The sequence below is a fragment of the Anarrhichthys ocellatus genome, unplaced genomic scaffold (genome assembly GCF_004355925.1).
Source record: "Anarrhichthys ocellatus isolate YVR2014 unplaced genomic scaffold, GSC_Weel_1.0 scaffold13, whole genome shotgun sequence".
NCBI lineage: Eukaryota > Metazoa > Chordata > Actinopteri > Perciformes > Anarhichadidae > Anarrhichthys > Anarrhichthys ocellatus.
In genome coordinates, this window is record NW_022280043.1 from 586,970 (window position 1) to 613,599 (window position 26,630).

A 26,630-nucleotide genomic window follows, 5' to 3' on the forward strand; every position below is an offset into this window, starting at 1 on the left:
GCTTTCAGTCCCTCGATGGTTTGAAACTCTGTGTGTCTGCAGCACATTGGTGGCTGTTGAGAGACAGCTATTTGGAAAAGGTGCCGTGTGAATAAGTACATCTTAAATGAATACAAGATAGTTTGTGTGTGTATTGAAATTACATGGCAGGGCTGCTGCAACATGCTGACTCAGCTCGCATCCTACAATCCACGGTAACCATGACAACCCCTGGCACTAATGCACACTCATTTTTTTTTTTCTTTGAAAAAGATAAATGTGTGTGTGTGTGTGTGGGTAGGTAGGTAGTATTTGTATGTGTGCCTCTGTTATCTAAACAATGGAGAAGAAATTGCAACTCGCTAATAATACAGTGTGTGAAATTAACATTATAGTACTATAATAATTGTGCAAAATATTGTCTGTATCAAAATACACAAGAGCTGAATTTGTAAAATTGTAATCATTTTTTTGAATACGTTGACTCAATTTCTGCTCTTCTTGTGCGTGTTTTCAGGACCTGTCGGGGTCCATTGATGACCTGCCTACAGGCACAGAGGGGGCCCTGAGTCCCGGTGTGAGCACGTCGGGCGTGTCGAGCGGCCAGGGTGAGCAGAGCAACCAGCCACAGTCGCCCTTCTCTCCCCACACGTCTCCCCACCTGCCAGGCATCCGGGGGCCCTCACCTTCGCCAGCCGGCTCTCCTGCCGGCGCCAGCACACCCCGCACAGGACCGCTGTCGCCCGCCAACATGCCAGGTCACTCTCACACTGATGCACCTATGATTACTAACAATTTCTGACACTTGTGATCTAGACACGCAATGATTTGTGCTGTAGGTCATGATAACAAAACTATTACTATCATAATTGAATATCGTTTAACTGATTTAGTATCTGTAAAGTTAGAAAAAAACATAGATCCACTGAAAACGTTTCTCATTTTCATCATCAAACAAACTCCTTTTTGGTTTCTTCCATCATCTCGGGGTCTCAGCTGCACTTAAAATGTATTTAGATTCTGTTGGTTGCACTGTGGTCATCAACAAAACATGCATTTGTTGGGCCAGCGGGGTTGAAACGTTACATAAAGCTTTGAGAATGGGTAGAAAGTCTGACCAAAAAACTGAGCCGAATACTTACAAATACCATATTTGTGTTACCTGCCCTATTTTTATATACCCAGTGACTTGAAACTCAGTACTTGTATTGAACCCTTTTTGAGCCCTCACTAACTTAACTTGCATATTATTATTTAGGGACCCAGATGCCTCCGAGGCCATCAAGTGTGCTGTCAGATGGGAGTCTACATCCTGCAATGAGTCAGTCTCCTATGGCCCAGGACAGAGGTATGCTGCAGCCAAAGTGTTCATTATATGAACATGTCAAGAGTGTTTGCCAAAGCATCCGAGTCTGACCACTATGTCCCTCTTTCTTGCCGACTTCTAGGGTTTATGCAGAGAAACCCTCAGATGCCCCCATATGGCTCCCCCCAGTCAGCCTCTGCACTGTCTCCTCGCCAGTCCTCCGGGGGACAGATGCACCCTGCGATGGGCCCATATCAGCAGAACAACTCAATGGGTGGCTACGGACAACAGGGAGGACAATATGGCCCCCAAGGTGTGCACTTTCTCATTGTTATGGTTTTACTTGTAGAGAGAGAGATTTAGTAAGTTTGTAAATTCTAATCAGATGTGAAAAGATTGATTGTGAAATGGCTTCTATAAGCTACATTTGTACGGCTCAGGTTTTGGTTTCTAAAGGCGTTCCACTTAATTTACTTCTCTGTTTGGGATGTTTGCTCTTGTGCATATCCCGTTGGACAAACCTATGGAATATATCTCCCCTGCCTCATAGGAATACCATGCTACCGTTGGTCCCTCCCTCTGACTCTGTGGCAGCTATTTATAGCTGTGAAGCAGAGAGTCAGCTGATGTAGCAGAGCCTCCTGTCAGTAGAGCTGAGACTGTGAGGAAGGCTTGTTGCTCAGGGTGCATAGCTCTTCCTGCTAGCACACTGTAGGGAAACAGTCTGCCTCACACGGCTCTAAAGGAAAACACGGCAGCTATAACGATTACATTTTATTGCTCAACACAAATAAGCTCTGTGTTGCAGTGACTTTTATCAGACCCGTTTACAGTGAAAGCCAAGTGATTACTTTACCTGAATATGTTTTACTATAATGTCATCCTTAGGTTATCCCCGACAACCTGGTTATAGCAACATGCCCAATGCAAACTACACAGGGCCAGGCATAGGCCCAATGAACTCCATGGGAGGACAGGGTGGGGGACCGCCATATGCTGGCATGCCCCCGGGAAGGATGCCTCCTAATCAAATGGGAGCACGCCCCTATGTCCCCAATATGGGTCCAAATATGGGCCCCAGCATGGGTCCGAACATGGGCAACATGCCACCCCAGGTAGGCTCAGGAATGGGTCCTCCTCCGGGCATGAACAGAAAGCCCCAGGACCCCACTGCCATGCAGCACCCTGCCACCAACTCCATGCACAACAGGTTGGTTAATGATGGATCCTCAAGTGCCAACCTTTTATTTACCTCACACAAGACCTCTGATTCTCACTTATGCTTGAGCAAGAGATACCTGTACCATACTTTGTTTTTTATGACTACTAAATGCTCCTTTTGTTTTCTCCTCCGTCCAGGATGCCTGGTTACCCTAACATGACTCCAGGCATGATGGGCTCCGGCCCACCCTATGGCCCGCCCATGAACAACATGCCTGGAATGATGAACACTCAAGGTGGATCACCCTATCCTATGGGGCCAAACATGGCCAATAACTCCAGTGGTAAGTTGTACAGAGATAACCACACCCAGCTTTGTTCTCTTCTCAATGTGGTCATTTCACAGATGAATCCAATCCCTGTTATTGTGTCTAGGTATGGCCCCCAGTCCAGAGGTGAACAATAAGATGAATAACAAAGTAGATGGGAGTGTAACCCCGAAGCCAGAGCCCAAACCGAAGGTAACCCGTCTACTACATGTTGTAACAACAGTATTTTTGAAAGTCTTTGAAAGTCTGAACACTTTTGAAGTTGCACTTGGGTTCATTTTTTTTAAATCTTGCACAATACAGAAGTCCAACTCTTCCACTACAACCAATGAAAAGATAACACGTTTGTATGAGTTGGGACCAGAGCCTGAAAGGAAGATGTGGGTGGACCGATTTTTGGCCTTCATTGAAGAGAAGGCCATGGGCCTGACCAACCTGCCTGCTGTGGGACGCAAACCCCTCGATCTTTTCCGGCTCTATATGTCAGTCAAAGAGATCGGAAGCATGGCACAGGTTAATATTGTAATCTAAGTCCAAAATTCCAAGTCCAAATTCCCCTATTGTAATCTCTATTCTAAAAACAATTGTCTTGTTTGTTCGGCCCCCAGGTGAGTAAGAATAAGAAATGGCGTGATCTGGCCACTTCCCTGAATGTGGGTACATCCAGCAGTGCCGCCAGTTCTTTGAAGAAACAGTACATCCAGTGTCTGTATGCCTTTGAGTGCAAAATCGAGCGTGGTGAGGACCCTCCTCCTGAGATTTTTACAGACAACAAAAAGAGCCAAGCTGCCAAGGTCCAGCCACCCTCTCCAGGTTAGAGCGCTACTCATGTAATCCTTCAACACGTTTTTAAGTAGAGTACCAATTCAGTAAACCACATGCACGCACTTTGAAATCAACAAACATGCACAACTTGCTGTGTTTGAGTGTCATTAAAGTCATGTTCCATGTCTGTCTGCTCCTCTCTTGTTTCAAACTGAAGCGTCCCTCTGCTCCACAGCTGGGTCAGGCTCTCTGCAGGGCCCTCAGACACCCCAGTCCACCAGCAGCTCCATGGCCGAGGGGGGGGACCTAAAGCCTCCCACCCCAGCCTCCACTCCTCATACCCAGATGCCCCCCATGCCACCCGGGTCCAGGTGACTGTCGTTAAACAACCTCTGGTTTTGCCATTTGATTCTGAAAGACATTTTGATTTGATAAACTAATTTTGTTCTTGCCTTTCCGTCTGTCTCTCCCACTTATCTCCTAATTCCCCCTCCCCCTCACCCCTGCTTCTCTCTAGGAGCAGCGTTAACCTGCAGGACCCCTTCTCTGACGGAAGTGACCCTGCTTTCCCTCGGAAGAACATGACGCCCAACTCCGCCTATCAGCCAGGCATGAACACGCCAGACATACAGGGGCGCATGGGCACCTACGAACCCAACAAGGACCCCTTTGGTAACATGCGGAAAGGTGGGCACACTGAATGAATTATGTTATCCTAGAAACTAAAGTACTTCCTTAATTACCCGTTCAGTTAGTCAGCTCCTAATGGACTTTAATTCTGAATGCATTTCCAGTCGGGGAGCACTTTCTACCTGCTAACCCGGGCCTTACCAGCGGGGTAGGCGACCAACAGCAGCAGCAACCGCCACAACAACAGCAGCAGCAGCAGCAGCAGCAGCCGCCACAGCAGCAGCCTCCATTCAACAGAGGACTGCCTGGGGCCATGGGCACGATGCCAATGGGGCCCAGACAGCAGTTTCCCTATGGACCAGGCTACGACAGGAGGTAAGAATCGTTGAATAGGAGACGGCATCTTCAAAGTCATTGAACACTGTTTATTGTATCCGGCAGCTATTCTTATGATCAGTCACACCTCAAAGTGCAGGTCAAGAAAAGGATCTCTAAAGCTGAATTTCTTAATATTATTTGATTGAAATTGAAATGCATGGGAATTGGTAATTGAGTCGACGATGTACTGCCAGGGATCGACAGTAATGTTACCAAATGGACACCAAAACCAAATACAATCTTCAAATTCAGTCAAACATGTCTGAAAACGTTTTAAAAGATACGTTTAGACTGCGGTGCAACCATGTATCCTATTTGCTGTTTCATTTTGTGACAGAAGAAGGGTTGTGCACTGGATTTGTGCTGCTCTGACAAATCCTAACGGAAATAAAAAGTTGTAAACTGACCGATTGCCTGCTTACATGACTGGTAGTAGTCGCAGGCTTATGAGCCAGATAAAAAAATGTATCAATTATATTTTGACGAGTAGCTGATATTTAATTGCAACCAACGTATTCATGTTCATGGTCGTAACCTTGGTTTATTCTCTTGTTGTTTTTTATGAGCTCTAGCATAATTTGTATGTCTGTTCGCTACAAAATGTGGAAAAAAAGCTTACCGGGTGTGTTGTTGTAGTTTAATCAGATCGGAGCAAGGAATGGGACCAGAGGGCAACATGGGAACCGGTGCTCCTCAGCCAAACCCGATGATACCTGCCAACGCCGACGCTGGGATGTATTCGCCAAATCGCTTCCCACCACAGCAGCCACGGTCAGTTCACGTTGCACTTATCGCTAAGCTTGAAGCTGCTGTCAAAGGGAAACTGTTCATTCTTCATATAAAACATCTAACCGTCAGTTCTGTTCTCTTACTGTACAATGTAGTTAAACACAATGCAATTTTTATGTTATTTCAATATTTATTATTTGTGACAAAATAACAGTAATAAACATTACAATTTTGTTGCTGTCCTTCACGGGTGAAATATTCACTCCATATCTCTGTCTTCACAGTTCTTTGGTTTGGGCTTATTGTATGTGGGTGTGGTGATGTAAGCACGGTTGAAATGTACTCTCAATTTGAAATTTAGTGAGTTAATTTAATATGATGTAATTAAGTGTTTTGAGTGTGAAGCTGTAAACAAAAAGAAGCCCTGGATGTTTTCCGGTCACAAATTCATCACTATAATGAGCATTGATGTTGACTGTGTGTATGACCATGACTCAATCCAGTGAGTTAGAGATGCATAATGTTTTAATGTTCAAACTGACGAGGCTTAATGTGTGCAGGCATGATTCCTATGGTAATCAGTATGCTGGACAGGGAACGCCCCCTACAGGCTCCTATCCAAATCAGCAGCCTGGAATGTACCCACAACAACAACAACAGGTCAGGGATCCTTCACCACACTAACTCTCACTGTATTCGCTTTGTTTATCTTCTCTTCTTTGACTGTTGACACTGTTATGAACATTATGTATTCATTCTTACATTTGTACTAAAAATGGTGTTAAATACTAGTCTCTCCCTCTTCCTTTTTGACGTGTAGAGTTACAAGCGTTCTGTGGAAGGGGGTTATCCTCCAGCAAAACGTCATGAGACGGAGTACACTGGGCCCTTCCATGGTGGACAACAACCACCGCAGCCGCAACAGCAAGGAGGGGCCCCTGCACCCTCTTCAGGACAGCAGGAGCCGTACAATCAGTACAGCGGCACTGGGCCCTTCCCCGGCGCTGATCACCGTCCACCTGGCCCCGGCAATCAGTTTCCCTTCCCCTTCGGCCGTGAACGTATGCAGGCAACGCCGGGGCCCAACGCTCAGCCCAACATGCCCCCTCAGATGATGCAGCCAGGCCCCGAGGGACCTCAGGCAGGTATGTGGCAGGGGCCGCGAGACATGAACTATCAGAACTACCCCAGCCGGCCGGGTGGCCCTGGGGGCCCACCCCAAGGACCCGGTTACCCTGGCATGAACCGCCCAGAGGAGATGATGTCATCAGAACAGCGTATGAATCACGATGGCCAGTGGGGGGGTCAGATGGGCCCGCGGCAGCCTCCTTATGGTCCAGCTGGGCCCGGGCAACCTATGCCTCGTTCAGTACAGTCCACCTACCAGCCCCTTCAGGGAGTGCAGAACCACATTCCACAGGTGTCCAGCCCGGCCTCCATGCCCCGCCCCATGGACAGCAGGACATCGCCTAATAAATCTCCCTATATGCAGGGAGTAATGAAGATGCAGAAGGCCGGCCCCCCAGTGCCTGCATCTCACATAGTACCCGCTCCGGTGCAGTCGCCTCTCATAAGGCGAGACATGCCTTTTCCCCCAGGCTCTATAGAAGCGTCCCACCCTGTCCTGAAACCACGTCGGAGACTCACCGTGAAAGAAATCGGTACGACTATAGGTTATAGATGTTTAACTTATTTGCCGCCTAATGCTGCTTCGTCCAGCTATATTGTTTTAAGTTGTTGCTAAGAGGGTATCATTTGTGTTTGTCTTAGGAACCCCGGAGGCCTGGAGAGTCATGATGTCATTAAAGTCTGGTATGTTGGCTGAGAGTACGTGGGCCTTAGATACCATCAACATTCTCCTGTATGACGACAACAGTATTTCCACCTTTGAGCTCAACACGGTGAGACTTAACATTGAGCCCTTAATGACTGTTTATAACGATACACTATGCGTAGTGATGATGTCTAATATTTTTTTTAATATCTGTGTTCTTTCTTCAGTTGCCTGGCCTACTAGAGTTGGTGGTTGAGTATTTCAGACGCTGCCTCATTGAAATCTTTGGCATCCTGCGGGAGTATGAGGTGGGAGACCCTGGCCAGAGGACACTACTCGATCCCGATGCCTTGAAACGAGACTGGGACAGCACGGAGGAAGAGGATCTGGGGGCTGAAGACGTGGAACAAGAGGAAGGGGATGACGAAGAAGAGGAGGAACAAGAAACGGAGGGGCCAGCTCGTGTAAAAGAGGAGGAAGAGCAACAGCAGTGCTCCGAATCTCGGGGTCAAGATGAGAAGATGGAGGATGAGGAGAGGAAGAGCAAGGGTTCTTCCTCTGACCAGACCGGCTCATTGCAATCCCTAGCTGCCCATGAGAGACCCAAACAGGCCAGCAAGTTTGACAAGTATCCCCTCAAAGTGGTACGAAAGAAAGACCCATTTACGACCAGCCAGTCCAATAATCACGGCAAACTGCAAGAGTTTGACAGCGGGTTACTTCATTGGAGCGCTGGAGGGGGAGACTCAACAGACCACATCCAGACTCACTTTGAACCACGCAAAGATTTCTTGGAACCACGAGCGCGGATATCTGTGCCCTCAAGTCTGCTGAAGAGACGAGTCCCAGAAGAAGTGTGTCTGGAAAACTGTTTGCCAACCGAGGGAGAGAAAAAGAAGAATCAAGAGGAAGAAGAGACCTCTTCCTCAGAGAAGGCCAGCCCCTCCCTCAGCAGTGAGGAGGAGAGGAAAACGGATTCTGAGACAAAGACGGTTGATAAAGTCGATGAAAGTCACCAGGAGAGTAACGGACCCATTCCTTCCCTCGACAGTGTTTTAACCCCGCGGGCGCAGCAGACCGGCGTCATCCTGGAGGACGAGCCTCACAGCAAAGATGAAGGGCCGCTCATTGCACTGGCTAACTGGCAGGATTCTTTAGCCCGCCGCTGCGTTTGTGTCTCCAACATTGTCCGCAGCCTCTCCTTTGTGCCGGGCAATGACCACGAGATGTCCAAACATCCAGGGCTGCTGCTGCTACTGGGACGCCTGATCCTGCTCCACCACAGGCACCCCGAGCGCAAACAAGCTCCCCTCACCTACGAGAAAGACGAGGATTCAGAAGAGGGAATGGGCCAAAGGGATGAGTGGTGGTGGGACTGCTTGGAGCTCCTGAGGGAGAACACGCTGGTCACTTTGGCGAACATCTCGGGCCAACTGGACCTCTCCATCTACCCCGAGAGCATCTGCTTGCCTCTGTTGGATGGTCTCCTCCACTGGGCCGTCTGCCCATCAGCGGAGGCCCAGGACCCCTTCCCCACCTTAGGCCCCCACAGTGCTTTGTCACCCCAGAGACTGGTCCTGGAGACGCTAAGCAAACTGAGCATCCAAGACAACAATGTGGACCTCATCTTGGCCACTCCGCCATTCAGTCGGTTGGAGAAGCTATACGGGAACCTGGTGCGGCTGATTGGGGACAGGAAGGTGGCGGTCTGCAGGGAGATGGCTGTTGTCCTGCTTGCCAACCTGGCCCAGGGTGATACCGTGGCGGCCCGAGCGATCGCCGTTCAGAAAGGAAGTGTGGGCAACCTGTTAGGCTTCTTGGAGGATAGCCTGGCTGCCACGCAGCTCCAGCAGAGCCAGAGCTCTCTACTACACCTACAGGGGATGCACTTCGAGCCCACAAGCCCGGACATGATGCGGCGAGCGGCCCGGGCTCTGCACGCCTTAGCCAAGGTGGAGGACAACCACTCAGAGTTCACACTACAAGAGTCCCGACTCCTTGACCTTTCAGTGTCTCCCCTAATGAACTCGCTGGTTTCTCATGTTATCTGTGATGTACTTTTTTTGGTTGGCCAGTCATGACAGCTGTAGGGAGCCGTGGCTCCACATTTTGGGGTTTTTAATCCCCCATTCCCCCTCTTCCCTGGAAACCCGGCTTGTGTGTAACAGGGCAAGGAAAGTTCAAGTGACTGTGTTTAATTTATGAAAATCCATCAGACTCCCATTCTCTGAGCCCTCCCCAGGCCGTCCCTGCTCGAGGAGGGTAATCGCAGAGCTGTGGTGGATTACAAACCAGAGAGACGCCCGCATAGTGACACTACTTGTAACATGAACGCCAACTGGACGACACAGAGTAGAGCGCCACGTTTGGGAGACTGTTCTGCACTTGGGGGGAAAAAGTACTTTTTAAATAAAGATAAATAAATGAATAAATAAATAAATAGCTGAAAAACAAAAACTGTAACCAAAGTTGCTGTCTCGTTTACAGTGAGTTTGGGAGACACAGTGTGCCCTAGCTCTCCCCTCGAGGGCACAATGAGTCTGTAACTGGTTGAAGTTCGGAGGTGAAGCAGACTGACAAGTGGCCTACTGGTTATAGTTGCTGTAGTTGGATTTTCACCAGTCAGCCCGACAGTAGACTAAGTGCTGTCAATAGACACCTTCACCGGGGAGGCCTGTGCAGTGTGCAGTAGATTGTAGGACATTTTCTGTACCGTACTGCTCTTGAGTGTAAGCATTCTGTAAACACACGTTTCACACAGAAGCAGAAGATGCAGCTCTTCTAGAGTTTTGAGGTCATTTTTAGTTTGGTGTTCAACAGAAAATGGCTTTCTTCCCCAAAGTATCAAGAACCTACAACACCCTTACCTCCTCTTATCCCTTGATTGTATGAATACCCTTATGAAAAGAAATCACCTCTTAGGACTGGTTTTCAACTTCAAATACAGCTTTGCTGTGGTGTATATATAATGTTGTACATTACACTTCCTTTCTCTGTGTCTGTCTCTGTCTGTGTCACTATTCTCACACTTGTTATTGGTGAGGGATTGAGGCTGATGCGAGTTTGGTCCCCACCGATTCGACCCACACCTCTGGTCTCTCCACAGATCCGTAGTACGACAGACACGGCTCAAACCTGTTATCTCCTGGTACAACAAGAATAAACTAGATGAAGTACACATTTGACAACTTTTCTTCAGTCATGGATTCTGCATATTTGTATTTCAGACTATGTAGCTAAGACAACATGTAAATTCCTCCCTTTCCGTTTTTTGGCTCAATGAATATCATTTATTCAGTATGAAATCTTTATACTATATGTTCCACGTGGTAAGAATAAATGTACATTAAATCTTCATAAGCTGTTTGATGGTTTTGTTCTTCTGAAATGCCGACCTCTTCTGGACGAACGAGTCAAACTATTGTGTTCATTCACACGCACACAATTGGGTTCAAACGAATGCTTCATTTCAGTGCTCAGGAAACATGGTCCTAGAAGGTGGACTACACATCAGCTGTTTGCATTAGCTTTATTGCCGTTTCTACGTTTCAGTAAGGTAACTGCATACATGTAAAATAATTACATAACATAAAAGCCTCAATGATGACTGCGTGGAGGCTTTCTCCCCGCATTAACTTCATATTATAACAGCATTATGCACCATGACAGCCTAACATTTCATTTTATACCGTCTTCGGGGTCCAAACGGACACAATGAGTTGGAAACCACCTCATGTCCATTTTAATTAACATCGGATCTCAAAGAAACGCATACAAAAAGTCACTATTGAATCCACATTTGGGAGGGTACTTAAAAAGGCACGTGCGAAATATTCACCTTAAATCCCATCAAATTTGAGAGATTAAAACGACAGGCAAATGCAACGTCCTCACATGTTTTGAATGAAGAATAAAATACCTGCACCACTTGAAAAACCAGTCCATGACACAGAGTGGTGTGGAGCTCCGCCTGCTGGGGAGAAAAATATAATCCACCCGTCACCTGACCAAGGGATCTGAGACACGACGTCAAATCAAAGCTGATGTACCTTTACAAAAGGCAAGTAAATACAATCTAAACTATGATCGATTATCTTTTGCCACACTCATGCTATTAGAGGGATCATTAATTGCGCGTGTAGCAGAAAACACGCAGGCGTTCTTCTCATCTGGGCTGATTCAACTTTTATTTTGAAATGACTTCGGTTACACCGGAAGTGAAAAGAGCCATTCGAAACGAATGCTGCTGCAGGATGAGGATGTGAGGACAAAGATTGCACCTGAGCGAAAACAAACACTGACTGACGAGTAGCTGTCCAACAAAATTACTTGTTTTTTTTCAACCCTCCACCTTAATATAGTCAAACCAATGAAAACGCGAAACTTCGGAATCTCCGTCGCCGCATATTGTTCTCCTGGCTCCCTATGTTTTATTGAAACTATGACGGATCCAGCAGTGACCGTCTCGTAGCAGCGACAATGCTCAGGCCCGTCACAACCGGCTACTTCAGTGTGTCTCCGTCACGGCAATGACTATGGATGTCAGAGCAGTTCTGGAGTTCGCCACCGTCACCAGGGGCCTGTCACTGTTTTTGCAGGTAAGTTTGAGCCAAGTTGGATGTTTCGGACAATACGCATAGTTTTTACAGCAATGTTTTGTTATTAACCTTCATTTCTGAGCGGTGGCTCGGGCAATACACACTGCATGTGTTAAGTAGGTCACAGACAAAGTGACTGTACACTTGTGTGCTTTTGTTTCTCTGCATAGCAAAACCGCATGATGGCAGGATTTATTTTTAATATTGCTGACTATTTCTCCTCAGGCCGTCTTCAATGCTGTCATCCCTGATCATGATGCTGAGGCGTTCAGGCCCCCAAGGACAGAGGAGCCTCTGTACCTGGACTCTGCAGTGGAGTGGTTGCTGGGCGGCCTCTCTCACTGGGATGCCGAGCACTTCCTCTTCATCGCTGAGAGGGGATACCTTTACGAGCACAACTTTGCTTTCTTCCCCCTCTTGCCCGTCATCCTGCGAGGCCTGGCGGAGACGCTGCTGTGGCCCCTGAGCAGCTGGCTGAGTGTGCGGGGGCGTCTGCTGGTGGCCGTGGCTGTGGGGAACAGTGCCCTCTTCCTGTTGAGTGTGGTCGCCCTGTATGCGCTGAGTAGGATAGTCCTTCAGGACAGGCGCCTCGCTCTGCTCTCCAGCCTGCTCTACTGCATCACACCAGCCAACGTCTTCATGACCGCCGGATACTCGGAGAGCCTGTTTGCCGCGCTGACATTCGGTGGTCTGTTCCTCCTGGAGAAAGGATTCACCTTCCGAGCTTGCCTGGCCCTCAGTATAGCCACTGCAGCACGATCCAATGGACTTGTCAACATTGGGTTCATCCTGTACCTTCCATCCCTGCACGCTATTTGTCAGATTCGTGTGTATCGAACAACGACAAAAGGCTGCAGTAAAGTCTTCCGCTACATTTGGGCCGTCGTCTGCGTCCTGCTCACCTCCCTCTTGGGAACTGCAATCATTGCCCTTCCCTTCTGTGCTTTCCAGTACTATGGGTACAGGACGTTTTGCACACCGTCCGTCTCCCTGGAGCGGATCCCCCCCGCTCTCCTGTCTCTGGCCGAACTGAAGGGCTATCGGGTTCCAGATGAAAACAGTCCGCCGCCCCTCTGGTGCATGAGACCTCTCCCCCTGCTTTATTCTCATATCCAGGATGTTTATTGGGATGTGGGCTTCCTCCGCTACTTTGAGCTGAAGCAGATGCCAAACTTCATCCTGGCTCTACCCATGGCCACTCTCGGCATAATGGCAGCTTATGCGTATTTTCAAGCCAATCCAGAAATGTGTCTGAGACTCGGACTCTGGGAGACGGGTGCAAGTAAAGGACTTGACAAACCCACACCGGGGTTGTTCAACTCCAGAGTGTTTGTTTATATTGTCCATTCAACAGTACTTCTGGTGTTTGGAACATTGTGCATGCATGTGCAGGTAAGTAAATTATACAACCACCTTCTTGTGGAACGTTTGTTCACACATCTGTGTGTGTGTGTGTGTGTGTGTGTGTGAGGAACAACTGTTAATTTCTACTCCTTCCCTTTTTGAATCTCCATTTCTAGGTTCTAACCAGATTCATGGCCTCCTCGTCTCCCGTGCCTTTCTGGATAAGCGCTCACCTGCTCCTCCTCAATGAGCCACTTCTCCATCGAAGGAAAACATCAAATCCCAATGTTCAGCTACAGGCACATTCCAGAAACGGATGCAAGCACAGACCTCAAAACCCCATTATTGCACTGCTGCCCCACTTTAAAACCTGTTCTCCCACCACACAGAGCATCCTGGGATACTTCCTGTCTTACTGGGTGCTGGGCCTGGCACTGCATTGTAACTTCCTGCCGTGGACATGATTTAGGAGATTACTCTGACCTTTTTAAATGCAATATGTCTATGTATGACTGGGCAATATACATATGTTAAATCACACACACAGGTGTTATTAAAGTACATCAACAGTCCATTTCTGTTATTCCGGTAATTGTTTATTGCAATAGCATTACAAAGAACATAACTGTATACAGGAATGCAGCATTTATTTAATTTAAAAAATATGAATTCACTAACCTCTGTTGAGGTAGTTTAATCCAAAGAAAAGAAAAATGACTTGTATTATAATTATCTCGCCCAGTCCTACATAGAACTCACTGACACAATTACATTACATTTATTTATGCTGATTTACTCATGCAATAGTTAACCAGTTTGATTTGAACATCTCAGTTAAATGTCTTTGAGAACAAATTAACAACATGTATTATAATATATTTCTGAAACTTAGTTGAACACTGTTTAGTTGTAAATATTGGGAAGACTATATGGTTGTACGTGGAAAAACAAATATTTCAATTTCTTGCTGAGGTCTTGCTGAAGCATAGCATTTGATTTATTCTATAGTTTAATATAGCACTGCATGTTTGGAAGAATTATTCCAAGTTATAGTTTAGGGATATTTGAATGTGAATGACAAAAATAAAGGTTTTGTTGCTGTAAAAGAATCTTCAATATAGTTTTATTTTCATGTAAAAGTAAAACCTTTTCTTAAGGCGTTAATGTAAAACATCTATATTGTGTTTTGTTGTAGAGAACCAAAGTTAGACCGGCAAGTTTACTCTTCAATTTAAGATGAAACTAATTGTGATAAATCCAAACAACATATGTGAATTTATGTTCATGGTTTATGTTACTGTACAGACATGTCAAGTCTCAAGTTACCCCTGATGCTTACAGATATCTCTTTAAGACCACTAGAGGCTGCTGCCAGTCCTAAAACTACTTAGTTCACTGACCACGTCCATCCGAAAAACACCAAATAATATATGGAGGGTGAAATAACTGGTGGCTCTGTGCACTTAACCGTACATCAAAAATGATGCTGATGCTCTCGGAAAACTGGATAAACAGGAAGCAATCCAGGCACTCTACAATCTTAGAACAAGTAACAACGAGGCAGGAATAAGCCTTTATTGCAGTGGATACATCCAAGCCTGTAGGTCTTCGTCAGGGCATTTAACAAACAGACAAAAAGTGTTGTGGCCTCACCAATGGGAGGCAATCGCATGACCCGGATAATAACATGTCAGGTGAAACCAGATGAACATTAAAACACGAAACAACATGAGATAAGAGCCACATTCCAAATCACATACTTTTTCTTTTCCCTTTACATTCTACAGCTGCTCTTACAAAGTATGTCCTGTTGCATGCAGTAGCCTTTGCATTCAATTGGGACATATTATTTAGTCATAATATTGCACATTAAACTTTTACCCTCTTGCAAAGGCTGAAGAATTAAAGGTGCAGTGTGTAGGATTTAGTGGCATCTAGTTTTTTAGGCTGCAGATTGCGTCCATCTTAACATCCCTCCGCTCACCCTTCTCTTTACAATCTTGTCGGAGAACTACATTGGCCTAAGGTAGCCTTAAGATTTCAGGTGATTATACACGAATGAAAACATAGTTATGAATATTATATTCCATTTCTGCCAATAAAGCCCCCTAAATCCTACACACTGTTGTTCCTGTAAGAGCCTGACTGGTGGCCATCATTTCACATCCCTTACGCAGAGTCTAATACATTATTGTGCTTAAACAAACTCAAATTCAACGCATGAACCCATCCACCCCTTTCCCACTCATGAGTTGCAAAAGTGGCACTAACTCAAGTCTTTCCAGCAGGACACGGTTGGAAACACACGGAATAATGTCACAGCTGACATGCACACAGAACACTGGCCTTGGAGTCAAACCCTTCAAAGAGTGAGACGATCACCTGTTTGTTCAGCATCACAGACCCAGAAAGCACTCACCATGGTAAGAAGGGCATTGTGGTTCACTCTCAAGCAGCTGATGGTTGGTAGAAAGCAAACGTTCAGACTGTAGATCTTTACAGAGTTATGAACCAACAATGACAAGAATATTAACAATGAAGTGATGATATACCAGTGGTATGGGTTTGCAGACGTCTTTGCCTATTTGCCAAATGCAATGTAGCAATTTGGGGTCCAGTGTCTTGTCTAAAGATACTCCGACGTGTGGCTTAGTGCAGCTGAGCTTCCTCTTTCTTAACCAACTCAAATGTCGTAATTTATTGGTAAATGTCATGTCAACTTCATCTCTTCCGAGACCTAAACAAAGACCGGAAACAGCAAAAAAATCAACAATAATCAATGATAACCAAGCAAATTATTTAAGAAATGCCAAGCTACATTCTAGATGACACTATACCGATGACAAAACCCACCTGTCTCAACAACAGTGTGTATCAGAGTGTATCAGTGTGTAGCACCCAGTATGTGTCAGATCTGCTCTGAACCGATGAGCATGATTTATGACTTAAACAATACTGTAAACAGCCTATAAAACACCCACAATGTAAACCCTCCCAGGTCTCTATATACAGAAGTCATTGTGAAGGACAGCCTACAGAATGGCCGCTATGGGCCTGAACAGGAGCACCAAGAGCATGCAATGAATAGTTATATTCTCGATCAGGGCTTGAACTAATCTATGCAGGTAAAACATAGCACCCGGAACCGCTTATGTCGATCCACACAGATAATTGCTTTGCCGGCGCTGGTGCTCGCCACTGATCTACAAACCATCCGCGTACATACGTGACGCGTTTGGCCGTTATAAACCAGCGTGGAGTCCCGCCGCGTGCGTACGTCAACATCCACCTCGTGACGTACATTGGCTGTCGGCAAAAACAAAAAAAAAAAAGGTAAGGTGAGCAACCGCAAGAAGCTTGAGTCGAAGCCCGTCTGTTGAATTCTATGGTAAAGGCGATTTTAATACAACCAAATAAGTACTAGTATGTATGAATGGCTTTAATTTAACTATCGAAAATGGTAGTTAAACTTGAGTCAACTTCGGAACTGAGTCAGCTCGTGGAACAAGAAGAAGACAGCCCTTATTGGTTCGCTAGCTAGCTAGCGTTAGCTTTCAGGATGGGCAAGTGAACGCACCACCGAGCAGACAACATACCAACGTACCATGACTGAATCCCGAGAGTACAGTCTCACGAGGAATGAGAGTGTCGTGAGTGACTTTTAGCTACCTCCGAAACCGCGTCGATACTTGTTTACGTTACGTGATGAAAAACTGCGAGTACCAGCAGATCGACCCGCGGGCGCTGTCGGTGTCGCCCTCGTCCGCACAACAGAACCACACCGAGAAGACAGTGCAGCGGTCGCGGAGGAAATGGGAAGTGTTCCCGGGGAAGAACAAGTTTTTCTGCGACGGACGGGTCATCCTGGCCAGACACAGCGGCGTCCTTCCCCTGACACTGGGCCTTATTGTTGTCACGTGTGGCCTTTTCTTCGCATTCGAGTGAGTAACTAGCAAATGCTCTTTTGTATGTTAATGTCCAGTGAGCCCTGAATGCACCATGAAATGTCTATTCTAATGTGTGTGCAATTGGAAATAAACAACAACATGCTGAGGGATTAACGTGGTTTTGACTGAAACGCACTTGTATATTCTTCTTTCTACAGTTGCCCTTTCCTAGTGGAGCATCTAACCGTCTTTATACCTGTGATCGGTGGGGTTCTTTTCTTGTTTGTGGTCATCTCCCTGCTGAGAACCAGCTTTACAGACCCGGGCATCTTACCCAGGGCCACCCCAGATGAAGCAGCGGACATAGAGAAGCAGATCGGTAAGGCCCAACCTTGAGTCACACACTCTCTGTAAAACAGATGGGGTAAAAGAGCTTTGCCATATGAGGGGGGGGGATCTCTGAGGGACACACTTGTTTTTGAACTGCCTACCAAAGACCTAATCAGCTTACACAAAAGCCAGACATAGCTTTTATTCGTATTTTTAATCATTCCTTTTATTATATCAATATAGTGCTTATTGGGTGAGCATCAACTGTGCAAGGTCTCAGCGAGTCTCTCCCCGTGTACCTCTCTATTTTAAGATACCTCAGGATCCTCTACGTATCGCCCCCCTCCGCGAACCAAGGAGATTCTCATCAACCAGCAGGTGGTGAAGCTCAAATACTGCTTCACTTGTAAAATGTTCCGCCCTCCTCGGACCTCCCACTGCAGCCTCTGTGACAACTGTGTGGGTAAGTATGTGGTGGGAAGTTACCACTTATGCCAACTGCACTAATTCATCTTGACAACTTAATATCTTTGTTAGAGGAACATACCAAACTGCTTGGCTGGTAGGTTTCCAGTTTTCTTCATGCAGTTTACCTTCCTTAATTAATGAATCCACTGATCTGTCTGGAGACAGCAACTATAAAACATAACTCTTACCTTTAGACTTCAAATTAGTTTACTGCCTGACAACATTTACCAAATATTAAATTAAGCTTAAAGTGTATGAATGCCAGTTTTTTTTAATTTTGAATTTTTTTAATTTTTTTTTATTAAGTGAGCAGTTCTGTATGTACATGCTCGAGGCAGTTAGTCATTTAGTGGGTGGCATTAGGTCACCATTTGGCAAAACACCGCCAACTGTTGATTACAGCAAGAACACACCGTCTCACTCGTCACACCTCACTGCTGTTTTACGACAGACTTGGAACTAGTGAACCTATCCTTTATCTGGCAAGTCATAATTTGACAAAAAGCTCATATTTATTCCAGGGCAAGAGTGATTGTGTTTTTATAACATTGAATATAAATACAATAGCATGTTGCATATTAAATCTTACTATTATTCTTTACAACGAATACAAACATGCCTCTAATCTCTGTGTTTTTCCCCCTCAGAACGATTTGATCACCACTGCCCGTGGGTGGGGAACTGTGTGGGCAAACGCAATTACCGCTTTTTCTACAGCTTCATCATCTCTCTGTCGTTTCTGACGTCGTTCATATTTGGCTGTGTCGTCACGCACATCACCCTGCGTGAGTATGCTCACGACGTATGAAGACATGGTAGTCGGTAGTTGTACGATGTCCCTGTCGTGTTATCACGAACCACTTTAACGTTCCTTCGATTCTGATTTGTCCTTTTTCTTTCCAGGTTCTCAAGAAGGTAAAAGCCTTATTCAAGCCGTTCAAGAGAGCCCTGCCAGATATCCTTTCTACATATCAAATGTTTACACAATCAACCTCTTTATGTGATCAATATTATTTAAACTTGCGACCCTTTAGTACCAAGAAATGACACAAGTCACTCTGTTGACGAGGCATTTCCTGCTGCTCCTCAGCCTAAGCCCACGCTTAATAGGATCAGAGCGGTAGCATCCAGCAGAGCGGTGCTGTTAGGCACACGGCTCTCCGGCAGAAGGTTTGCTGCCTCATGTTCTCGTGACACGATGTCAGTGGTTAGATAAATGTAGACGGCATGAGGGGTTTGATGTGTTATTCACAGACGGGGTGTGGGCTAGTTTCCTCATGGTCACATGATGTGCATGACATCATGTCATCTTTTTGGAGTCTGTGTGTTTTTCTGAATTCAGAAAGAATACACAGACTGTTATCTTTTAAGAGTTATCTCACAGAGCAGATCATCGAGTTAGATCGTTAACCTTTTGAGTCTTCTGTGAGCATTATGCCGTAATGGCATTTTTAGCCAATATACAAATCAAATATAATTTGCAACATGTCCATTGTGATGGATTACATATCGCAAAACAAATATAAAACCAGGAAGTTCAGAAAACGGATCCATTCTGTTGTGTAGCAACAGCATGCTGGTGAGGAGTCCCTATTGTGTTGATCTGTGTCACAAGATTGCGGAGGTGGTATGTGACGCACATTTACTTTAGTGTTGACCTCAGTACAGTTTACAAGAACTTCCATTTTTCTCTAATTTAACATTCTTATAATGGCAAAAGGTGTGATAGGAAGTGGTTGTGCGTTATTTGTAGTACCATAGCTTCAGAGTTCATAATAATATCACCCATGTGTTGTGTTTATTTTAGTAAGTCGTGACATTGAGACATAAGACGGCTGAAGTACCTCTTGTAGATGTTGTGCTTTGTGCAGAGAAAAAGCACAACAGGGGAAACGATACTTATTTACACACACATTCAGTGTTTCCATTGATTTTAATCATCATTTTTAATTTCCATGTGTCTCAAATACTCTTTGGTAATGGTGGTATTATCATGCCTTGACTCTTCTGTGCGCACTGTGGTGGAGTTGGTGATTTGTTTCTTCTCCATCTGGTCTGTTCTGGGCCTCTCAGGCTTCCATACGTACTTAGTAGCCTCCAACCTCACAACAAATGAAGATGTAAGTACTCATGGCCCCTACATGACACAGTTCCCTTCATGATTATTACAACACACTTCATCCACTGACTGACAGCGCTCTTTTATTTATCCACTGTGCAGATAAAGAGCTCTTGGTCAAGCAAAAGGTGTACAGAGGAGTCTGGGAACCCGTACAGTTACAACAATATCATCACCAACTGCTGTGTGACGTTATGTGGCCCAATGCCCCCGAGGTGAGTCAAGACGTCCTCATCTCATAAACTGAGATTTTGTCTTTTCTGTGATGATGGCATCATGTACAGTCCTGACGTAACCCTCTGGTGTGTGCTCTCTAGTCTGATTGACAGAAGAGGTTTCCTGTCTATTGTTGAGGCGACGCCTGCTGCTGCTTCGGCCTCGGAGATGGAGCTGCCTCCCTTCCCGGCCAAGAATGACGCGAACATGGTAGGATGAGCCAACTTGTGGTCCCTCCCCCTAATCCTGACTGTCCCATAGATCCTGTGACGTTGTTAGGCCTGTGTGTGTCCACTTCTTCATCCTCCCTCCAGTTGAGTGGCCGACATGCGGTACTCGACTGACAAAATACAGTAGAAACTATGATGTTAGCCAATTACTACTACGACTGAAGAGGTAATCTGCAGCATGCTGAAACAACACTGCCGTGTCACTCGTTTAAGCTTCAGAACAAAATGTCCCGGAAGCCAGCTGTAACTCTGTTTGGCCTCACTGGGCAGTTAAAAGTGGAGTTTTAGGAGTTTTCACAGGTAGAAATGTAACCACTTGTTGAGGGGGCTGTGGAGTTGCTGAGTCACCCTGCAGATTTATCATGGTCAGTCTGTGCTGTGGGGCGGTAAACAACTTCTGATGTTTGACTATTTATATTTAGCTTACCCTTTGAGTTCAACGTGTTGCTGTATCCACCTCCTTGTTGCTGTACTACTGGGTTTGCTTGTGTGTTGTGGTGAAGGCGTGTGCACACAAAACACTTCACTACTGCCTTTTTTAGTAGAGCATGCTAATGGTTTTAGATCTTATTTTGATTTATCAGCACTTTATCACAGATCATTTGTCACATGTCTTGAATACATTTGTCATTCAATATGGTCAGCATATCCTGTCTTATATATAGATATATATTAGCTTTATTTTCTTAAATCCACTTTTACTTTCATTGTTACGTACAGTTTTCATTTCCCTAAAAAGTGTTCTTTTATATGTTTAAATAAACAATATTTTTGAGATTTTGGTCTCTGTTTTGAATTTACTTTTCATTTTCTTTGCCTGACTACAGACTTGAAGAAGTTATATTTTTATTTCAGTAGGTATAAATAAGTGAACATGTGTATTTATTTATGAGGAGCACTTGTTTTGTACATGCCTGTAACTTGATTGCCAGATGAAAGATGTCCCACTCAAGTGTTGTGCTGTATCCATTCCGCCCTGTCAGGAGGAGAACTGTGAGGACTTTGCTTTGTCCTGCACAGCCTGAAGGGCACTGCTGCATGTAGACGGTCGATGGTAAGAGTAGGGCTCAAACGTTGAACCAATCACAACATCTCTTCACTTGCCATTCGCCGTGTCTTTTTACCAGTTATTTTCTTTTCTAAGATATTGTACTTTTGGCTTGAAGTTGGGGGCAGATCTTGTGATTGGCGTGGAATGGTTAACGTGCATGCTTCACTTCCATTCATTCTCGTCTCATTAACACCCGCTCGCTCACTCTGTGTGGAATGGAGCTCGTGTTTGAAGGCTGATGAACATCCCTGTAGTGAGATATGGTGTGTGTGTGTGTGTGTGGGGGGGGGGTGTTTGTCCCTGCATGGCGGTCTGCATAAACTGTATCTCCCTCTCTACTCTACTTTCATCAGAGCCAGAAGAAACGGGAATCGGCTTCTCCACATGTCAATCTTTACCCGTGTTGCATTGTCTGCATCTTAACTCACTTCTTCCATGCTTCTCCGTTTTGAGTCTGTTGACAATCATCACTGCTTTCACTGTGCTTGAGTTCTCAACGAATGATTGTTAATCACACACACTGTAGAATTTTCTGGACGGTGTCTGTGCTGTTTTTACATTGCGGCTCACTCTTTTTTTCATAACACAAACTTTATTTTCTCCACTCCACACAGTGCACTCAGAGCACCAAGGGTGTGCTGGAGAGGATGGTTCACTCATTTGACTCTCATGGCCTGTGCCCCCCTGGAGCTCCAAAGACCACCCCTCTGGGCGTAGAGGTGTCCAGCATGGCGACGCCCTCCGCTGGCTGCTCGCGCCAGCACGCCCGCCAGCCCAGGGTGGCTTCTTGCCCCCCGTTCAGCAGGAGCAGCAAGAGGAGAGACTCTCTTCACTCCAGCAACCCAGCCTTCCGCCTGGCCTCCCCCTCCCCTTCGCTGAGCCGCACTACATTGATTCTGGGCGATGCACATGACATTGGCTTCATCCCGCTACCCTGAGGACACCTGGCAGCCACAAGAGAGGAGTCAACGACGGCGCTCAATGTTGCATAGTGGTGGTTATGCTTGTGTGTTGCCGTTTGGTATCTCGAGATGTCATTCTGATGCGTTGATTAAGCATTACCTGGAGTTTTATCAACAATGTCCTACTATACTACATGTGTCCTTCAGGATGAAGGGAGATCTTAGTAATACCTGGAAGCACAATAGAGAGATATTTTTTTTTAACACCTTTTTATGAAGACACCCGGAACATGCCTCCACACCTTCCACTGAACCTCAAGCCATACGTCACAGCCACAGTGTTTAAGTTCCTGCTAATGTATTATGCAAACGGGTCTTTATATCCTGGAACACTTACAGTATACGCGTGGATGCTAGACGTACAAGACAAAAAGTTTAGATTTACTGAACTGGCATGCACTGAATAGTGAGCCATTTCAGGATTATCAGCTCCAGAGTTGGCCTTATGTCATGTCCCATCAGTTCTTGTCGTGTTGACCTCCATCGTCCCCACTGTCTCCTGGTGGAACCGGCTGCACGGTGTTCAGATTAATGAGCAGTCAGAGTTTGAAGAGGGAGCGCAAGGTGCAGGTTTTATTTCATTGGTAATGTTTGCATTTCAAGGTCTTGCTGTGTTTTGTAGTCCGTTGTGTGTATCAGATGCTCTTCTTCTAGTGAATCACTTTAGAAGACAATCATTGAATGACGATACTTAAAAACAAATAGGTAAGTGAGTGAATTTCTCTAGGTATTTTTCATGTGTGACTGGGTACTTGTGATGACATATTTTATAATTTTCATATTTTGTAATTTCCATATTTTTCTTGCTTTATCTAACTTGTTGGATGTCAAGTCTTAAGTATTTAGATCAAAATCTAATTTGCTGCTGCCCACCAGGACTTGCATTGCAGTATTTATCTCTGACGCACTGTTTCCTGTTAATGTGTGTTGGTGGTTACAGCACAGATGTAATGTTCTAGGAATGTTCATGAGGTCTCTTTACGTGCTCATTTTCACAGCGGTGACCTTTTCGTCGTCTTACTCTATGAAACGTAACCCTCTTCTCTGTGTTAGTGGAGTACAATAATAGCAAATGGCAGCAGTTACTTTGTGCCACTAGGGGGCAGCGTGTGGATACAGATTGCAGCTCAGTCAGAGGACAGTTTAGGAACATGACAACCATTAGACGAAAGGCCTTTTGATGTATTTATTTTTTGTAACTGAGCGTTGAAGCTGTACTTGGGTTGTGAGTTTGTGAAGAACCACGTTGCCGTAGTCGGTGGGTCGTTCAGCCATCAGTCTGCATCGAGACCCATAGGCTGTGTAGACAGTTACGAGCAGTGCTTGTATGAACACACTTGTTTGTATTTTGTAGGATGTAACAGTGGAACTGTAACACATGGTCAATAAAAATGATCACTTTTTGTTGATTTTGGAGTTTTATTCAGATTCTTTAAAAAATACACAGATAGCATGCAGCGTCTTATAGAAAACCCTGTGTTCACTTTATTCAAACTACAGTGACTTTAAACAGACCAATGTTGAACTATAACGTAGTACAATCAGTGATTTTAGGCTTCATCCATTGTGACAGCTCCTTCATGGAAACAATGAAGAGATGCATGTTGACCTCATGTGTTCAGAATGAGAAAGGCCTGCAGTGTGGACAGACGGACATGGAGGAGTGGTTAGGAACATGTGCCTGTATTTGTACATGATAGTCACAATTAGGTGATGGGGAGGACAAAACTCGGTCAGTTCAATGTATACAGGTCATGATAGTATTCAACAAAAGGCAAAAACACATCTGCCCAGAGATGCTCTCCCACCTAATAAGATTAAGTCTTTTGGACTGTGGCTTGGAGAGTTTTTTCCCCTCTTAAGTTGCCATGCAAAGTAAAATGTCATCACAGTGTAGTGAATTGTTTCCTTTACACTGCTGGCGACCTGATGTTTATTCTGTGCCCAGGGTTATACTTTCTTAAGAAGGCGGTTTGCCTGTAATTATTGAAATTAAAAACCGGAGAAAAAGAGCCTGAAGGCCAGTGATCACAACGGATGCACCGTGCAGCTGAGGCTGGAGTCTGACTGCTCTCAATCTGTCACTTCTGGGCGAGTAAGAATGTAAGTACAAATGTTGCTTTAAGGTCCTCCAGAATCACTTTTCTTTTTTTTTTGGAAGTGGTGTCTGCATGTGGCAGCTGGTGTCTCCTGTATGCTGATTCAAGTCACCATTCAAAGAGGACGCTTTAAATGCACAATTGTGTGTTATCTTCTAAATAGTACAAATAGTTGTATTTAGTTGGAGGTACTTTTTAATGTTTTTATTACAAATCTCACTAAAATGTGCACTGTTTTTAGAAGGGGTTAACAGGGGAGAAAAATAAGAAATACAGGAAGAAAAAGATGTGTGAAGACTAATGCTAAGGATCTGGATTCAGACAAAGAATGTCATGTTTGCAAAACAGAACACCACAGTTGTCATGAAGTATGATACCCTTAATGTATTTCCTAACCTTTTTAGGTATCTATTTCATCCTTTCACTTCATAAGACTCCTTGCTGAGGCAAGTCACCGTACCTGTATATCTTAAGCTAACATGAAACAGATGGTCAGACTTTTGGCTCAGTGTCTCGCAGGAGGCGAAAGCCAAAAAAGCATCACCGCCTCAGCAGCTGTGTTGCATTTCGACCACAGCCTTCCATCGCCTAGAAGGCTAAAACATTGTTTGCACATGAGCAATGTGAAGATGACTTTAAGTTAACAACACCAGCAAATGTAGGTCTTTAGTGGGAATTAGGTGTATTTGTCAGCATTGTTGACGTGGCTGCAGGTGATTATTCGCTCACTGGAGTGTTTCATGCTCTTTCACCCCAACTGGTGTGGCACAGACACAGAGATGACCACCCAGTCAGAGAGGATGAGAGGCCTGCTTTACTGCTAGATTTTACAATAAGAGGATGTGTTTTTTATCAAAAAGGTGAATTTATGTTACTTAATAAAAGGGGTTAGATCAGACTCACTCTTTAACATAAGTGGATCACATGAGGCCTAAGCTTCTACTCTTTTCATGAGATAAGTGGTCATTATATAGACTCAGCCCAGACTTCACTGTCTAGTGTGACACTTTTACTTGGCTGGTTCCTTCTCTTTTTTTCGAAACACATGAGCAACACACAGTTATCGAACTGCCGGGAAAAGCCACGCCTTTCACTTAAAACTAATAAATTCCAGCTCTTCCAAGAAATAATCCACATGGCCAATTTAATCCCCGGCTGTCATCTGCTCTGTGATTCATCGTGCTCGTTCCTCTTCAGGGAGCCACGTTTGGCCCCCGCTGTCATGCTCAGCCGTGTGTCACACTCTCACAAGTCTTTTCCTCATCGTTCGCTGGTGTGACCAGAGCAGAAGAAGCGAAGCTCCTCCATGAACAAAACGGGTGACTCACAGTCAGGGTCTGCTGCAATCACTTGCTGCAGGGATTTGGGGAGCAGAAAGTGCGTATCCGTGCTGGGCAGTGAAGCTTGAGATAATCAACCTCTGCACAGAGCGGAACCAACCAGCTGCCAGGAGGCTGCAGCTGCCGGCAGGCACAGTTTGTTGCCCCAGTGAAACATGAAACAAGTCAATCCTGTAGGCAACTTGCACGTGGTGGTTAAAATTGAAAGTGTAACACATTTAAATAGCCTGCCTTCTTGAATACTCGTGCTTTGCAACACAACTATGTGTTTGACCTCAAGGGTCAGAGCAGATCCACAGTTTGCAACTCATGCATGCTAGCTGACACTACATACAATAAAGGTGTATTCATAGAATATTTATGGCGACATCAGCGCGCCTGTGTGTGGAGTTTGTTCAGTACATAACCATGTTTGTTAATACTTTTCCAGGGATGTCTCTGAATGTAACAAGGGTGGTTTGTGTGTGAATACCTATCAAGCCCCGAAAGCCTTTTAGCACTTAAAGATCATGATCCAGCAGTTCAGTGTTATTCATTGGTGGGTTTGAGTACTGAAACAGTTTCTTTAAAGATTATAGGAGAGTCCGTGTAGGGTTACAGATCTGTCTGTAGAGCTCACTGTGCACAGGTCATCTTAGGTTCTGACGGCCAGTGAGGTAATTTCGTGCAACTATTACTGCTGTTATACATTAAAGTCATTAAAGATTATGACCGCATATCTCCCAAATTATCATAGAAACTATTTCCACTATTCCAAGATACCATATCTGCAACATTTTGTATTTGATTTATTTGTATTTTTTTAACGTCCAGATTAGATAAGTGAATAAGTAAGAAGATGTGAGATATCCCCGGGTCATGCAGTGGAAAAACATCGGCTGTGCGTGGTGGAGTGGAAAGAGCTCCCCATGGAAACCTGAATATGTGCCATGGAG

The 26,630-nt window shown here is 45.2% G+C and overlaps 3 protein-coding genes across 10 annotated transcripts in view; all 3 read left to right on the forward strand.

The window, feature by feature from the left end:
- arid1aa (AT-rich interaction domain 1Aa) overlaps positions 1-10,417 on the forward strand; it is a 15,706-nt gene extending 5,289 nt beyond the window's left edge. For 3 of the 5 annotated variants that reach the window (XM_031853201.1, XM_031853205.1, XM_031853204.1), the window contains 16 exons: positions 497-737; positions 1,238-1,327; positions 1,428-1,598; positions 2,174-2,495; positions 2,645-2,790; positions 2,882-2,967; positions 3,079-3,288; positions 3,384-3,588; positions 3,758-3,911; positions 4,058-4,227; positions 4,335-4,545; positions 5,185-5,319; positions 5,838-5,937; positions 6,098-6,938; positions 7,048-7,178; positions 7,279-10,417. In XM_031853201.1, coding sequence (XP_031709061.1) covers positions 497-737; positions 1,238-1,327; positions 1,428-1,598; positions 2,174-2,495; positions 2,645-2,790; positions 2,882-2,967; positions 3,079-3,288; positions 3,384-3,588; positions 3,758-3,911; positions 4,058-4,227; positions 4,335-4,545; positions 5,185-5,319; positions 5,838-5,937; positions 6,098-6,938; positions 7,048-7,178; positions 7,279-9,132 — 5,067 coding nt within the window. In that variant the 3' untranslated portion in view covers positions 9,133-10,417. The remainder of the gene's footprint in view (positions 1-496; positions 738-1,237; positions 1,328-1,427; positions 1,599-2,173; positions 2,496-2,644; positions 2,791-2,881; positions 2,968-3,078; positions 3,289-3,383; positions 3,589-3,757; positions 3,912-4,057; positions 4,228-4,334; positions 4,546-5,184; positions 5,320-5,837; positions 5,938-6,097; positions 6,939-7,047; positions 7,179-7,278) is intronic. The other 2 variants (XM_031853202.1, XM_031853203.1) reach the window with 2 other exon arrangements.
- Positions 10,418-11,273: 856 nt separating this feature from the next.
- pigv (phosphatidylinositol glycan anchor biosynthesis, class V) lies at positions 11,274-15,220 on the forward strand. The gene is made up of 3 exons (XM_031853304.1): positions 11,274-11,649; positions 11,875-13,041; positions 13,170-15,220. Exons 1-3 carry the CDS (start codon positions 11,581-11,583, stop codon positions 13,455-13,457), a joined length of 1,524 nt encoding a protein of 507 aa, XP_031709164.1. The 5' UTR covers positions 11,274-11,580; the 3' UTR covers positions 13,458-15,220.
- Positions 15,221-16,158: 938 nt separating this feature from the next.
- Positions 16,159-23,665, forward strand: zdhhc18a (zDHHC palmitoyltransferase 18a). 4 transcript variants are annotated; one of them, XM_031853308.1, is made up of 10 exons: positions 16,160-16,934; positions 17,099-17,259; positions 17,524-17,673; positions 18,326-18,463; positions 18,582-18,633; positions 19,696-19,798; positions 19,900-20,012; positions 20,115-20,223; positions 21,176-21,297; positions 21,909-21,995. In XM_031853308.1, the coding sequence occupies exons 1-9, from the start codon at positions 16,699-16,701 to the stop codon at positions 21,266-21,268; spliced, it is 1,155 nt and encodes a 384-aa protein (XP_031709168.1). In that variant the 5' UTR covers positions 16,160-16,698; the 3' UTR covers positions 21,269-21,297; positions 21,909-21,995. The 4 variants fall into 4 exon arrangements, with proteins under 4 accessions (XP_031709165.1, XP_031709168.1, XP_031709167.1 ...); XM_031853309.1 differs by having other exon boundaries at positions 16,162-16,934; positions 21,227-21,297; XM_031853305.1 differs by lacking the exon at positions 21,176-21,297 and having other exon boundaries at positions 16,159-16,934; positions 21,909-23,665.
- The last annotated feature ends 2,965 nt before the right edge of the window (positions 23,666-26,630 follow it).

What these genes read in the sequence shown, in the direction of transcription:
- zdhhc18a (XM_031853305.1), top strand. Translation starts at nt 16,699, where the DNA reads ATGAAAAACTGCGAGTACCAGCAGATCGACCCGCGGGCGCTGTCGGTG. An exon ending in GGCCTTTTCTTCGCATTCGA is followed by an intron (nt 16,935 to 17,098) that starts GTGAGTAACTAG and finishes TTCTTTCTACAG; the next exon opens with TTGCCCTTTCCTAGTGGAGC. An exon ending in GGACATAGAGAAGCAGATCG is followed by an intron (nt 17,260 to 17,523) that starts GTAAGGCCCAAC and finishes CTCTATTTTAAG; the next exon opens with ATACCTCAGGATCCTCTACG.
- pigv (XM_031853304.1), top strand. Translation starts at nt 11,581, where the DNA reads ATGACTATGGATGTCAGAGCAGTTCTGGAGTTCGCCACCGTCACCAGG. An exon ending in GCCTGTCACTGTTTTTGCAG is followed by an intron (nt 11,650 to 11,874) that starts GTAAGTTTGAGC and finishes ATTTCTCCTCAG; the next exon opens with GCCGTCTTCAATGCTGTCAT. An exon ending in CATTGTGCATGCATGTGCAG is followed by an intron (nt 13,042 to 13,169) that starts GTAAGTAAATTA and finishes CTCCATTTCTAG; the next exon opens with GTTCTAACCAGATTCATGGC.